The sequence below is a fragment of the Mesoplodon mirus genome (assembly GCF_964341445.2).
Source record: "Mesoplodon mirus genome assembly, chromosome: X".
Classification (NCBI taxonomy): Eukaryota; Metazoa; Chordata; class Mammalia; order Artiodactyla; family Ziphiidae; genus Mesoplodon; species Mesoplodon mirus.
The window spans coordinates 31,137,042-31,152,808 of record NC_138981.1 but is presented as its reverse complement, the minus strand read 5'-3'; the positions used below and the strand labels follow the sequence as shown (position 1 = coordinate 31,152,808).

Sequence of the window (15,767 nt, the reverse complement as noted above, 5' to 3'; positions counted from 1 at the left end):
TTGTTAGCTGTGCCATGACAAAATGCCAGAGATTGGGTGCCCTAAACAACAGAAATACATTTTCTCACAGTTCTGGAGTCTAGAAGTCTAAGATCAAAGTATTGGCAGGTTTGGTTTTTTGAGGCCTCTCTCCTTGGCTTGCAGACGGCGGCCTTCTCATTGTCTGCACATGGTCTCTCCTCTGTGTTAACACATCCGTAGTGTCTTTCTGTGTATCCAGATTTCCTCTTCTTATAAGGACATTTGTCAGATTGAATTAGAGCCCACCCTAACAGCCTCATTTTAATTTAAAAGCCCTCTTTAAAGGCCCTGCCTATCAAGGTCCTGTCTTCTAATACAGTCACATGCTGGGGTAGAGGGCAATAGGGCTTTAACATATGAATTTTAGGCAGACACAATTCAGTCAATAACATCTTTATTCTGTTAATTTTGGGCACATAGTTTATGTTCAATAAATATTTTTTACTTAAATAAATTCATGATTGGTGAATGAATGAATTGGAGCTTATCATTAACTATTAGTTAAATATTGACTGAATTATAAACCTGCTTCAATGAATTATCAGTTATCTATTATGATTATTTGAATACAAAGGTCACTTTTAATACTAATCTTTTTTTCTTCCTTTTTTATTGAAGTATAGTTGATGTACAATAATATGTAAGTTACAGTTGTACAGTATAGTGATTCACAATTTTAAAGGTTATACTCCATTTATATTTATTATAAAGTACTGGCTGTATTCCCTGTTTTGTACAATATATCCCTGTAGCTTATTTTATACCTAATAGTTTGTACCTTTTAATCCCCTACCCCTATAATGCCCTTCCCCTCTCCCCACTGGTAAACACTAGTTTGTTCTCTATATCTATGAGTCTGCGTCTTTTTTTGTTAAATTCACTAGTTTTATGTATTTTTTAGAGTACACATATAAGTGATATCATACAGTATTTGTCTTTCTTTGACTTATTTCATTTAGCATAATGCCCTCCAAGCCTATCCATGTTGTTGCAAATGGAAGAATGTCATTATCTATTCATCTGTTGACAGAAATAATATTCTTAAAATAGTTTTTTTAACTAGGTTGACTCTGTACCTAAAATAATATTTATTATTTTTTTTATAACTCATTCATATCATGAAAAAAACTGTAGTATATAGTGTATCACAATATATTTTGGAGTTTCTATAAATTTAATCTTAAGCAATCTAGTATAGAGGTCTTTATGTGGATTTGTTTTATATGATGTCCTACTAAAATTAATAAATTATAATCATCCATCTATGAGATTACAAACCTAAGATGCTACTTCAGTGGACACTACCTTTGTGTGTCTTGTAGCACTAGAGAGAAGATGTTATACCTATTTGGACGCCTTAGTTGATTTTCTTTCATTTATGAAGGTGGTGCTACCTACAGTATGAGTTTATCTCTTACCCCCTTGACACCCATCTCCTCTGAGGTTGGAGCTCTGCAATATACATCCCACAATTTAGCCTTTTATATCTGCATCATAAAATCAGGCAGATGGTGTAGTCTATGGCTAAGGAGTGAGATTTTCTCTCTTTGAAGCTAGTTTTTTCACAACTAATCCATTAACAGGTATGTTACATGCCATTTTATCTGATGCATCCTGATATGGTAACTAGGAAGTTCACTAAAAGAACTTCTAATATGTTTTAGGAAAAAAACCCAAATGTTTGATTGTAATAATTAAATGGCTAATACTGAATTCATTGAGTTACGTTAGCACATTCCCTGTGGTTATCTTGCATCACTATTCCAGTGCTATGGCTTCTGCCATAACTAACGTAATTCAAAAGTAATAGAGTAGAGAATAAAACTATAAAAAATACAAAAATCAGTTACATTATGCTGAAAGCAATAACATTTTTATTGACATTTCTGAAGAAAAATTGAAAACTCACCTGTGACTGAGCTGCATATGAGTCCATGATCATTTTAATATTGTAGTAAAATGTTTATTGCCTACTCCTTACCCATGTATGAGACTCCCTTTTTGAAAAGATGTTAGATTAAACACATTTTAAAAAAATTAGGTAGGTCTCTGAATTAATTAGGAATAGATGGTTTTTGCCATGATGCTTATTACACATGTATTATTTGAATCATTTATCAAAATTTTCTAGGTGGATCAATCCAAACATGTAGCATCAAGTAAGGTAGAAATTATGATCAGGCTTGTCTTAGATACTTGAGTATATTTGTAAAAAATACGAGTTACAAACATTTTTTCTAGCTGTAATTCTATACAAAATAAGACGTCCATATTTTGAGATACTTTTAGGTCTAGAGATCCAATATCTATGGGAAAATAATTCTATTATTTATGAGAAAGTCAAAAAAGTTGAAATTCTGTCTCTGAAGTATATCCTAATGGAGTTGAAATTAATGATATATTTCTTTTCTTAAAACACTCCCTTTACACAGAAATCATCACAACATATTTTTTCCATCTAAAAACCATTGGTGCTTGGTTTATATTACATATTAAAACAGTGTGTACATATAGATATTAGTGACATGCTAAAGATAGGGTAACTATTATTCAGGAAATATTACAGTTTTCTCACTAGAATAGTTTAGAGAAATAGTGAATTTAAATACTTTGTAATAATAATCCAGTTAACTTTAAAAATTCACATGTGGATATGATGTTAAGTCACTACTAATTTTCTTCTACAATCAGGACATTAAGCAATTCAAATTATACAAGATTGCTTCAAATGAGAGTCTTTTTTCGACATCTTACTTAGTAGTCAGACTTTTATTCTTTGTGATGTATTTTCAGACCTAAGAGAGATACACATTACACATATTATCAATGGAAAATCCTCTTTAATTCTACATTTATATTTTTGCTTGCATTTACTGTGGAGACGTTTCAAATAGTGGTGTAATATCTGCTTCAGACTTCTTGTAAGTATCTTTGCTTTTCAATGTAAGGTGAAAGAAAGAGTGAACTAATCTAACGACGAAAGGCACAGTGTTTATCTAATTATAAGCAGAAGCTGGCAGGGTGTTCTTTACAACTCCTGGTATAAATAGGAGGCTCAAAGTTAGATACTTTTATGAATCATTCATGCCATTTTTAATAAAATTCAGTTAACAATTAATTGTTTGCTGATGTTGTGGTGGGTTTTCTCTTCCCCAGGTACTGGGAGATCGGTGGGCAAACATCTGTAGGTGGACAGAAGATCGCTGGGTTCTTTTACAAGACATTCTTCTAAAATGGCAACGTTTTACTGAAGAACAGGTAACTCGTGGGGGATATTATATCAGTGAAAGTCATGGAGAGATATTAAATGGATAAATGAAAAAATATAATGATGTACTTTAATAATTACTTTTTTTCTCTTTTGGAATTATTTGATTTCTTTCAGTGCCTTTTTAGTGCATGGCTTTCAGAAAAAGAAGATGCAGTGAACAAGATTCACACAGCTGGCTTTAAGGAGCAAAGTGAAATGTTATCAAGTCTTCAAAAACTGGCTGTATGTATTTTTTAGCTTTCAATAGTCTTTAAAAAAAAAAACAACCCGATAGCTTATACTAACATCATTATTTGGTCTTTCTATTCCTTCAAATCTTAAATGAAATATTCATTGTTCTTGCTTAGATCAGTCTATTCAATTATACCATATTGTTACTTTTCTTAATTAAAATAGGGAAAGGTATAATATTGTAGTGAGCTGTGGCTGCTCTCCTCACATAGTGTAAACAGAAACTCTAGTGTCTCTGCCTCTTCTTATAAGGCCATGAATCCCAGCATGGGAGCTTCACCATCATAACCCCATCTAAACCTAATTACCTCCCGAAGGAAGGCCCAATGTCCTAATACCATGGGGGGTAGGATTTCAACGTATAAATTTTGTGGGGACACAATCATTTAGTCCATATCATTTCACCCCTGGACTCCCAAAATTCATGTCTTTTTCACATGCAAAATACATTCATTCCGTACGAATAGCCTCAAAAGTTTTAACTGGTTCCAACATCATCTCTACAGTGTACAGTGTGAAGTCCTAAGTCTCATCATCATCTAAATCAGATATGAATAAGACTCCAGGTATAATTCATCCTGAGGCCGAGTTGTCCAACAGTGAACCTGTGAAACCAGACTAGTTATGTGCTTCCAAAATACAGTGGTGTGACAGGTATAGGATAGGTATTCCCATTCTAAAAGGAAGAAATAGGAAAGAAGGAAGGGGTGACGGGCCCCAAATAAGTCTAAAGCATAGTAAGAACAATTCCATTAGATCTTAAGGTATGAGAATAACCTGCTTTAGAATGATGCTCTGTGCTGCAGGACCACTGGAGTGGCAACATCACCCCCAGGATTCCACAAGGTGGCCTTGCCTCTTCAGCTTCACAGGGCACTTCTTGCCCCCATGGCTCTCTGCAGCAGCCCCACCTACAGGACTCCCTGTGGTGGCTGCTCCTGAGGCACTGGGTGGGGGCATCCCAAACTTGAGAGGTGGCCCCACCCTTTGAAGCCCAGGAGGAACTAGCCCCACCTCCTGGGCCTGTGGTGGGGGTGGCAGCTCTGATGATCTCTGAATCACCTTTATCGTTGTTCCCTCTTCTTGAGGAATAGCACATGTTCACAGCCTTCCTTCAATCCATCCAGTTTTCTTTGTTTCCATTAGTCCCAGCTGGCAGTTTCTGCTGGTATATCCCATCTGTATCCCGGGCTTCTGATGAGATGTCTGATTAGGTCTCTGGTTCACACCCACACTAATCTCCTTATCAAATGGTGAATCAACCACACCCTTACTGTTCTCTTCTGAACTGTGCTTTCTCATTTTTTGTAATATGTATAGGCTGAGAATTTTCCAAATCCACGAGTTCTGGTTCCTTTTTGCTTAACAGTTCCTTCTTCAGTCAGTTTCTCTCTTCTTGCATTTTACCATAAGCATTCAGGAGAAAGCATGCTGTTCCTTCCACACTTGGCTTAGATATCTCCTAAAGACATCAAATTTCTTAGGTAAATATCCAATTTCATCACTCACAAGTTCTACCTTCCACAAAATAATAGAACATTAACACAGTTCAGTCAAGTTCTTTGCAACTTTATAACAAGGATCGTCTCCTTTGTCCAATATGTTCCTTCTTTCCATCTGAGACTTCATCAGAATGGCCTTTACCATCCATATTTATACCAACATTCTGTTCATGATTATTTATGTATTCTCTAAAAAGATGGAAACTTTCTTTCCAGCTCTTCTCTTTTCTGAGTCCTCACCAGAGTTACCCTTTAGAGTATCTTCATGGCAATCTTGGCTTTTTCTAACATGCACCTCAAAACTTTTCCAGCCTCTACCCATTAACCAGTCCAAAGCTGTTTCTGCATTTTCAGGTATTTGTTACAAGAGCGCACCAGTTCTTGGTCCCAGTTCCTGACTTAGTCTGCTTGGGCTGTTATAACAAAATGCTACAGACTGGTGGCTTAACAGTAGATATTTATTTCTTACAATGCTGGAAGCTGGGAAGCACAAGATCAAGGTGCTGGAAGATTTGGTTCTTGGTGAGGGCCCTCTTCCTGGCTTCCAGACAGCACCTTCTTGCTGTATCCTCACATAGTGAGATAGAGGAAGCTCTGGTGTCGCTTCCTCTTTTTATAAGGGCACTAATGCTAGCATGGGGGCCTTACTCTCATGACCTCATCTAAGCCTAATTATCTCCCCAAAGCTCCACCTCCTAATATCACATTGGGAGGTTAGGCCTTCAAAACATGAATTTTGGAGGGATAGAAACATTAATTTCATAATATATAGGTAAAGTTTCAACTTTATTTTTTTGAAACAGAATTGTACTCTTGAAAAAGTATAGCATACCTGGAATAAGATTTCATTAAAAATTAAAAGGTAGGGCCTCCCTGGTGGCGCAGTGGTTGAGAGTCCGCCTGCCGATGCAGGGGATACGGGTTCGTGCCCCGGTCTGGGAGGATCCTATATGCCGCGGAGCGGCTGGGCCCGTGAGCCATGGCCCCTGGGCCTGCGCATCCGGAGCCTGTGCTCCGCAATGGGAGAGGCCACAACAGTGAGAGGCCCGCATACCGCAAAAAGAAAAAAAAAAAAAAATTAAAAGGTAGCACTAAGAAGTACCTGTGAATGTTCCATAAAGTTCTGAACAGTATAATTCTAAAGTAAACATAAGTTTAATAAGTCTAATGAGTCTAAAGTAAACTTAAGTAGATTCTCTGAGAAATATAAAGAGAAGCACAAGAGATAATTATGCTTACATAGAAGGGGCTTATACCCTAGTCTGGAAAACAAGAAAAACATTAAAGCAAACCAAATGGCATTGATTATAGTGCCTGTGTTGTGTGTTTTGAGGAATTAATGAACTTTGGCAATAAGAAGACAGCAGGCTTCACTGAGACATTTCATTTTGAGTTGAACATTATGGGATTAAAAAAGATCTCCAAAGCTTCTTTTCCACTGCGAATTTTGTTATTTTCCAGTAAGGGAGAGCAAAATCTAATATTAAGAGCTTGATTTTTCAAATAAAATATTGCATAATTTCTTTTTGATTTTTCATCAATTCTAGTAAATGCTAACTTGATGTTAACTCTAATATAAAAAAAGGTCTACTGTAAATAATATTTCATAACTTTACCTAAATTAATCTATTTATGTCTATATTGATATGATATATTATACATCATAATAATTAAATCATTTATTTAAAGCTAATCTTAAATAAATCTCCCCAGTTAAATTCATACCATTTTACCAAATATTTATTTGTATCATGCATTTTTTGCTCCAGAGTTAACTAATTTTCTATAGGTTTTTTTTTTTTTTTTTGCTAAAAACAATGGATTTTATTTTATTATTTTTTTTTTATTTTTTTAACATCTTTGTTGGAGTATAATTGCTTTACAATGGTGTCTTAGTTTCTGCTTTATAACAAAGTGAATCAGTTATACATATACATATGTCCCCATATCTCTTCCCTCTTGCATCTCCCTCCCTCCCACCCTCCCTATCCCACCCCTCACAAATCACCGAGCTGATCTCACTGTGCTATGCGGCTGCTTCCCACTAGCTATCTATTTTACATTTGATAGTGTATATATGTCCATGCCACTCTCTCACTTTGTCCCAGCGTACCCTTCCCCCTCCCCATATCCTCAAGTCCATTCTCTAGTAGGTCTGCATCTTTATTCCCGTCTTGCCCCTAGGCTCTTCTGACCATTTTTTACCTTTTTTTTTTTTTTAAGATTCCATATATATGTGTTAGCATACGGTATTTGTTTTTCTCTTTCTGGCTTACTTCGCTCTTTATGACAGTCTCTAGGTCCATCCACCTCACTACAAATAACTCAGTTTCGTTTCTTTTTATGGCTGAGTAATATTCCATTGTATATATGTGCCACATCTTCTTCATCCATTCATCTGTCAGTGGACACTTAGGTTGCTTCCATCTCCGGGCTATTGTAAATAGAGCTGCAGTGAACATTTTGGTACATGACTCTTTTTGAATTATGTTTTTTTCAGGGTATATGCCCTGTAGTGGGATTGCTGGGTCATATGGTAGTTCTATTTTTAGTTTTTTAAGGAACCCCCATACTGTTCTCCATAGTGGCTGTAGCAATATACATTCCCACCAACAGTGCAAGAGGGTTTCCTTTTCTCCACACCCTCTCCAGCCTTTATTGTTTGTAGATTTTTTGATGATGGCCATTCTGACCAGTGTGAGATGATATCTCATTGTAGTTTTGATTTGCATTTCTCTGATGATTAATGATGTTGAGCATTCTTTTATGTGTTTGTTGGCAATCTGTATATCTTCTTTGGAGAAATGTCTGTTTAGGTCTTCTGCCCATTTTTGGATTGCGTTCTTTATTTTTTTGATATTGAGCTGCATGAGTTGCTTGTATGTTTTGGAGATTAATCCTTTGCCCGTTGCTTCATTTGCAAATATTTTCTCCCATTCTGAGTGTTGTCTTTTTGTCTTGTTTATCATTTCCTTTTCTGTGCAAAAGCTTATAAGTTTCATTAGGTCCCATTTGCTTATTTTTGTTTTTATTTCCATTTCTCTAGGAGGTGGGTCAAAAAGGATCTTGCTGTGATTTATGTCACAGAGTGTTCTGCCTATGTTTTCCTGTAAGAGTTTGATGGTGTCTGGCCTTACATTTAGGTCTTTAATCCATTTTGAGTTTATTTTTGTGTATGGTGTTAGGGAGGGTTCTAATTTCATTCTTTTACATGTAGCTGTCCAGATTTCCCAGCATCAGTTATTGAAGAGGCTGTCTTTTCTCTAATGTATATTCTTACCTCCTTTATCAAAGATAATGTGATGATATGTGTGTGGGTTTATCTCTGGGGTTTCTATCCTGTTCCATTGAACTATATTTCTGTTTTTGTGCCAGTACCATAGTATCTTGATTACTGTAGCTTTGTAGTATAGTCTAAAGTCAGGGAGCCTGATTCCTCCAGCTCCGTTTTTCGTTCTCAAGATTGCTTTGGCTATTCGGGGTCTTTTGTGGTTCCATACAAATTGTGAAATTTTTTGTTCTAGTTCTGTGAAAAATGCCATTGGTAGTTTGATAGGGACTGCATTGAATCTGTAGATTGCTTTGGGTAGTAGAGTCATTTTCACAATGTTGATTCTTCCAATCCAAGACCATGGTATACCTCTCCATGTATTTGTATCATCTTTAATTTCTTTCATCAGTGTCTTATAATTTTCTGCATACAGGTCTTTTGTCTCCTTAGGTAGGTTTATTCCTAGATATTTTATTCTTTTTGTTGCAGTGGTAAATGGGAGTATTTTCTTAATTTCTCTTTCAGATTTTTCATCATAAGTGTATAGGAATGCAAGTATTTCTGTGCATTAATTTTGTATCCTGCTACTTTACCAAATTCATTGATTAGCTCTAGTCGTTTTCTGGTAGCATCTTTAGGATTCTCTATGTGTAGTATCATGTCATCTGTAAACAGTGACAGCTTTACTTCTTTTCCCATTTAGATTCATTTTATTTCTTTTTCTTCTCTGATTGCTGTGGGTAAACCTTCCAAAACTATGTTGAATAATAGTGGTGAGAGTGGGCAACCTGGTCTTGTTCCTGATCTTAGTGGAAATGGTTTCAGTTTTTCACCATTAAGAACGATGTTGGCTGTGGGTTTGTCATATACGGCCTTTATTATGTTGAGGAAAGTTCCCTCTATGCTTACTTTCTGGAGGGTTTTTTATCATAAATGGGTGTTGAATTTTGTCGACAGCTTTCTCTGCATTGATTGAGATGATCATATGGTTTTCTCCTTCAATTTGTTAATATGGTGTATCACGTTGATTGATTTGCATATATTGAAGAATCCTTGCATTCCTGGGATAAACCCCACTTGATCATAGTGTATGATCCTTTTATTGTGCTGTTGGACTCTGTTTGCTAGTATTTTGTTGAGGATTTTTGCATCTATTTTCATCAGTGATATTGTCCTGTAGTTTTCTTTCTTTGTGACATCTTTGTCTGGTTTTGGTATCAGAGTGATGTTGGCCTCGTAGAATGAGTTTGGGAGTGTTCCTCCCTCTGCTGTATTTTGGAAGAGTTTGAGAAGGATAGGTGTTAGTTCTTCTCTAAATGTTTGATAGAATTCACCTTTGAAGCCATCTGGTCCTGGGCTTTTGTTTGTTGGAAGATTTTTAATCACAGTTTCAATTTCAGTGCTTGTGATTGGTCTGTTCATATTTTGTATTTCTTCCTGATTCAGTCTTGGAAGGTTGTGTATTTCTAAGAAGTTGTCCATTTCTTCCAGGTTTTCCATTTTATTGGCATATAGTTGCTTGTTGTAATCTCTCATGATCCTTTGTATTTCTGCAGGGTCAGTTGTTACTTCTCCTTTTTCATTTCTATTTCTATTGATTTGAGCCTTCTCCCTTTTTTTTCTTGATAAGTCTGACTAATGGTTTACCACTTTTGTTTTTCTTATCAAAGAACCAGCTTTTAGTTTTATTGAACTTTGCTATCATTTCCTTCATTTCTTTTTCTTTTATTTCTGATCTGATCTTTACGATTTCTTTCCTTCTGCTAACTTTGGGGTTTTTTTAATTCTTCTTTCTCTAATTGCTTTAGGTGTAAGGTTAGGTTGTTTATTTGAGATGTTTCTTGTTTCGTAAGGTAGGCTTGTATAGCTATAAACTTCCCTCTTAGAACTGCTTTTGCTGAATCCCATAGGTTTTGGGTGGTTGTGTTTTCATAGTCATTTGTTTCTAGATTTTTTTCATTTCCTCTTTAATTTCTTAAGTGATCTCTTGGTTATTAAGTAGTGTGTTGTTTAGCCTCCATGTGTTTATATTTCTTACAGATTTTTTCCTGTAATTGATGTCTAGTCTCATAGTGTTGCGGTCAGAAAAGATACTTGATATGATTTCAATTTTCATAAATTTACCAAGGCTTGATTTGTGACCCAAGATATGATCTATCCTGGAGAATGTTCCATGAGCACTTGAGAAGAATGTGTGTTCTGTTGTTTTTGGATGGAATGTCCTATAAATATCAGTTAAGTCCATCTTGTTTAATGTATCATTTAAAGTTTGTGTTTCCTTATTTATTTTCATTTTGGATGATCTATCCATTGGTGACAGTGGGGTGTTAAAGTCCCCTAGTATGATTGTGTTACTGTCGATTTCCCCTTTTATGACTGTTAGTATTTTCCTTACGTATTGAGGTGCTCCTATGTGGGGTACATAAATATTTATAATTGTTATATATTCTTGTTGGATTGATCCCTTTATCATTATGTAGTGTCCTTCTTTGTCTCTTGTAATAGTCTTTGTTTTAAAGTCTATTTTGTCTGATATGAGAATTGCTACTCCAGCTTTCTTTTGATTTGCATTTGCATGGAATATCTTTTTCCATCCCCTCACTTTCAGTCTGTATGTGTCTCTAGGTCTGACATGGGTCTCTTGTAGTCCCCATATATACGGGTCTTGTTTTTGTATCCATTCAGCCAGTCTATGTCTTATTGTTGGAGCATTTAATCCATTTACATTTAAGGTAATTATCGATATGTATGTTCCTATTACCATTTTCTTAATTGTTTTGGGTTTATATTTGTAGGTGTTTTCCTTCTCTTGTGTTTCCTGCCTAGAGAAGTTCCTTTAGCATTTGCTGTAAAGCTGGTTTGGTGGTGCTGAATTCTCTTAGCTTTGGCATGTCTGTAAAGCTTTTAATTTCTCCATCAAATCTGAATGAGACCCTTGCTCGGTAGAGTAATCTTGGTTGCAGGTTTTTCCTCTTTCATCACTTTAAATATGTCCTGCCACTGCCTTTTGGCTTGCAGAGTTTCTGCTGATAGATCAGCTGGTAACCTTATGGGGATGCCTTTATGTGTTACTTGTTGTTTTTCCCTTGCTGCTTTTAATATGTTTTCTTTGTATTTAATTTTTGATAGTTTGATTAATATGTGTCTTGCCATGTTTCTCCTTGGATTTATCCTGTATGGGACTCTCTGTGCTTCCTGGACTTGATTAACTATTTCCTTTCCCATATTAGGGAAGTTTTCAACTATAATCTCTTCAAATATTTTCTCAGTCCCTTGCTTTTTCTCCTCTTCTTTTGGGACCCCTATAATTCGAATGTTGGTGCATTTAATGTTGTCCCAGAGGTCTCTGAGTCTGTCCTCTGTTCTTTTCTTTTTTTTTTTTCTTTATTCTGCTCTGCAGTAGTTATTTCCACTGTTTTATCTTCCAGGTCAGTTATCCGTTCTTCTGCCTCAGTTATTCTGCTATTGATCCCTTCTAGAGAATTTTAAATTTCATTTATTGTGTTTTTCATCTCTGTTTGTTTGCTCTGTAGTTTTCCAGGTCCTTGTTAACGTTTCTTGTATTTTCTCCATTCTATTTACAAGATTTTCGATCATCTTTACTATTATTATTCTGATTTCTTTTTCAGGTAGACTGCCTATTTCCTCTTCAGTTGTTAGGTCTGTTGGGTTTTTGCCTTGCTCCTTCACCTGCTGTGTGTTTCTCTGTCTTGTCATTTTGCTTAACTTACTGTGTTTGGGGTCTCCTTTTCACAGGCTGCAGGATTATAATTTCTGTTTTTTTTGGTGTCTGACCCCAGTGGCTAAGGTTGGTTCAGTGGGTTTCTAGGCTTCCTGGTGGAGGGGACTAGTGCCTGTGTTCTGGTGGATGAGGCTGGATCTTGTCTTTCTGGTGGGCAGGCCCATGTCTGGTGGTGTGTTTTGGGATGTCTGTGGACTTATTATGATTTTAGGCAGCCTCTCTGCTAATGGGTGGGATTGTGTTCCTGTCTTGCTAGTTCTTTGGCATAGGGTGTCCAACACTGTAGCTTGCTGGTTGTTGAGTGGAGCTGGGTCATGGCGTTGAGATGGAGATCTCTGGGAGATTTTTTCCATTTGATATTACATGGAGCTGGGAGGTCTCTTGTGGACCAGTGTCCTGAACTTGGCTCTCCTACCTCAGTGGCACAGCCCTGACACCTGGCTGGAGCACCAAGAGCCTGTCCTCCACACGGCTCAGAATAAAAGGGAGGAAAAATAGAAAGAAAGAAAGAAAGAAAGAAAGAAGATAAAATAAAGTATAATAAAATAATATAACATTATTAAAATAAAAATAAATAATTATTAAGGAAAAAAAATTTTAAGTAATCAAAAAAAAAAAAGGACAGACAGCACCCTAGGACAAATGCTAAAAGCAGAGCTATACAGACAAAATCACACAGAGAAGCATACACATACACACTCACAAAAAGAGAAAAAGGGAAAAAATATATATATATCGTTGCTCCCAAAGTCCACCTCCTCAATTTGGGATGATTTGTTGTCTATTCAGGTATTATACAGATGCAGGGTACATCAAGTTGATTGTGCAGATTTAATCCACTGCTCCTGAGGCTGCTGGGAGAGATTTCCCTTTCTCTCCTTTGTTCGCACAGCTCCAGGGGTTCAGCTTTGGATTTGGGCTCACCTCTGCTTGTAGGTCGCCTGAGGGCGTCTGTTCTTTGCTCAGAGAGGATGGGGTTAAAGGAGCAGCTGATTCGCAGGCTCTGGCTCAGTCAGGCTGGGGGGAGGGAGCGGTAGGGATGCGGGGCGAGCCTGCGGCTGCAGAAGCCTACGTGACTTTCCACCAGCCTGAGGTGCGCCATGCGTTTTCCCGGGTAAGTTGTCCCTGGATCACGGGACCCTGGCAGTGGCGGGCTGCACAGGCTCCCGGGAGGGGACGTGTGGAGAGTGACCTGTGCTTGCACACAGGCTGGTGGCGGCAGCAGCAGCCTTAGCGTCTCATGCCCGTCTCTGGTGTCCGCGCTCTTAGCCGCGGCTCGCGCCCGTCTCTGGAACTCCTTTAAGCGGCGCTCTTAATCCCCTCTCCTCGCGCACCAGAAAACAAAGAGGGAAGAAAAAGTCTCTTGCCTCTTCGGCAGGTCCAGACTTTTTCCCGGACTCCCTCCCGGCTAGCTGTGGTGCACTAGCCCCTTCAGGCTGTGTTCACGCGGCCAACCCCCGTCCTCTCCCTGCGATCCCACCGAATCCGGAGCCTCAGCTCCCAGCAACCCCTCCCCCCGCCCCGGTGGGCGAGCAGACAAGCCTCTCGGGCTGGTGAGTGCTGGTCGGCACCGCTCCTCTGTGCGGGAATCTCTCCGCTCTCTGCTCCACACCCCTGTTGCTGCGCTTTCCTCCGCGGCTCTGAAGCTTTCCCCCTCCGCCACCCGCAGTCTCTGCCCGCGAAGGGGCTTCCTAGTGTGTGGAAACCGTTCCTCCTTCACGGCTCCCTCCCACTGGTGCAGGTCCCGTCCCTATCCTTTGTCTCTGTTTATTCTTTTTTTCTTTTTCCCTACCCAGTTACACGGGGAGTTTCTTGCCTTTTAGGAGGTCTGTGGTCTTCTGTCAGCGTTCAGTAGGTATTCTGTAGGAGTCGTTCCACATGTAGATGTATTTCTGATTTATTTGTGGTGAGGAAGGTGATCTCCACATCTTACTCTTCTGCCATCTTGAAGCTCCTTCCCCTGTGTAGGCTTTTAATTTAAGATAGATTCACGTAGATATTACTTGTTATTACACACTAGCTTATTGTTGATAGGAAATCATTCCTCACAGAAGGTATGTTTTTTTGAGTGATGTGACTACTAAAGACAGATTTTAGAAAAGTAATCTATGTTTCAAACAGTGCAAAAATATCAGTGATCACATTTGTAATTTGTTCTTCAACTAGTGGGGAGCCATTGGGAGTTGAATAACAATCATGTTTACATTTTTGGAATGCTCTTTAGTAGTAAGACTTTTGGTAGTAAGGAGGCCAATTAGAAGAACTGAACTAAGAAGCACTGGGCATGAAAACGAGGAGACACACTAGGTTATTTTAGAAGAGGAAATTGAGGCTCAGGAGAAAACACATGGCACAGATACAGTATCACAGAAGATTAGTGGTAGAGTTAAAATGAGCACCAAGATATCCAGACCCAGGTCCAAGACTTTTAAGCTATTTCAGAACTCCTCATCACATTTGATTCCTTGAGAGAAAATAACTGCAGTTGAAAAATTTTTTTTCAATCATGTGCCACTCTGTTGACATTTTTGTAAGTAAAAGACGTTACTAGGGCTTCCCTGGTGGTGCAGTGGTTGAGAGTGTGCCTACCGTTGCAGGGGACACGGGTTCGTGCCCCGGTCTGGGAAGATCCCACATGCCATGGAGCAGCTAGGCCCGTGAGCCATGGCCACTGAGCATGCGCGTCCGGAGCCTGTGCTCCGCAACGGGAGAGGCCACGGCAGTGAGAGAGGCCCGCATACCGAAAAAAAAAAAAAAGATGTTACTAGCTTCAGGGCCATGAAAATGCTCTCTTATCAAAGTCTCAATAATTTTCCAATATGATTAAAATTCAAATTATGTCACCTTACTTGTGAATAAAATGAAAATATGTTTTGTATAAGTCTTACCATTTGATAGTTTCAACCAATTAACAAAACCTGACAGCTGGTCTAGAATTTGAGGTAAAATTCCCCTGCTGACTCAGGCAGTGAATAAGAATTTAATGTTCATTAAAATATGTCACAATCTGAGACCCAAAACAGGTACCATCTGTCACCATTTCCTACTACATACCTAGGTATATATACTGTATGGTAAAACTCTCTTTTATTTACAATCAGTGTAATTTGTTTTGAAATATTATCCCTAATAACCTATGGGATTTTCTCCTACTTTTCATTTGAGGTGGGGGATGAGGAGTCACGTATTTCATTCCTCCTGTTACATCATTTTGTCCAAATCATGTCAGTCTATTATTTTTCTGTCATCAAAATTGAGGTTTTATTTGGTGTAAAGAATAAAAAGAAAAGGACAGAAGAAACTGAGGTGAATTCTAAGACTTGTAGAATCAAGTAGGTTATCATGGGAATGCCCAAACCTCCAAGAAATATGTTCCTGGGGAAGAGTACTGTTACTGTGAGGATTCGTGGCGTCTGCCAGGGCAGGACAACTCTGGGAAACTTGACAAAAGAGAGGATGGTGTGCAGGGGCTGCAGGAGTACTGTGGAATTAGGTCACTATCAAGTGTCTGTGAGATCAGATGGCAGGGGCAGAATGCCTATGGGAGCTTGGCAAGTCCCTGTTGACAGTGCTGTTTCACTAGGACTTGCTACCTTGACCTCATCTCCTGTGATCACCCTCAAAGAATTCATCCAGATAGTATCAGTGGTTCTCAAAGTGTGGTCCTTAGACTAGCAGCATCACCTGGGAACTTGTTAGAAATGCAAATTCTTAGGCCCCATCCCAGAC

General features: G+C 38.3%; 1 protein-coding gene across 2 annotated transcripts in view; it reads left to right on the top strand.

Annotated features, from left to right (window-relative positions):
• The window catches only part of DMD (dystrophin), a 2,064,872-nt gene that overhangs the window by 641,875 nt on the left and 1,407,230 nt on the right, over positions 1 to 15,767 (top strand). For both annotated transcript variants that reach the window (XM_082609524.1, XM_082609523.1), the window contains exons 14-15: positions 3,178 to 3,279; positions 3,407 to 3,514. In XM_082609524.1, coding sequence (XP_082465650.1) covers positions 3,178 to 3,279; positions 3,407 to 3,514 — 210 coding nt within the window. The remainder of the gene's footprint in view (positions 1 to 3,177; positions 3,280 to 3,406; positions 3,515 to 15,767) is intronic.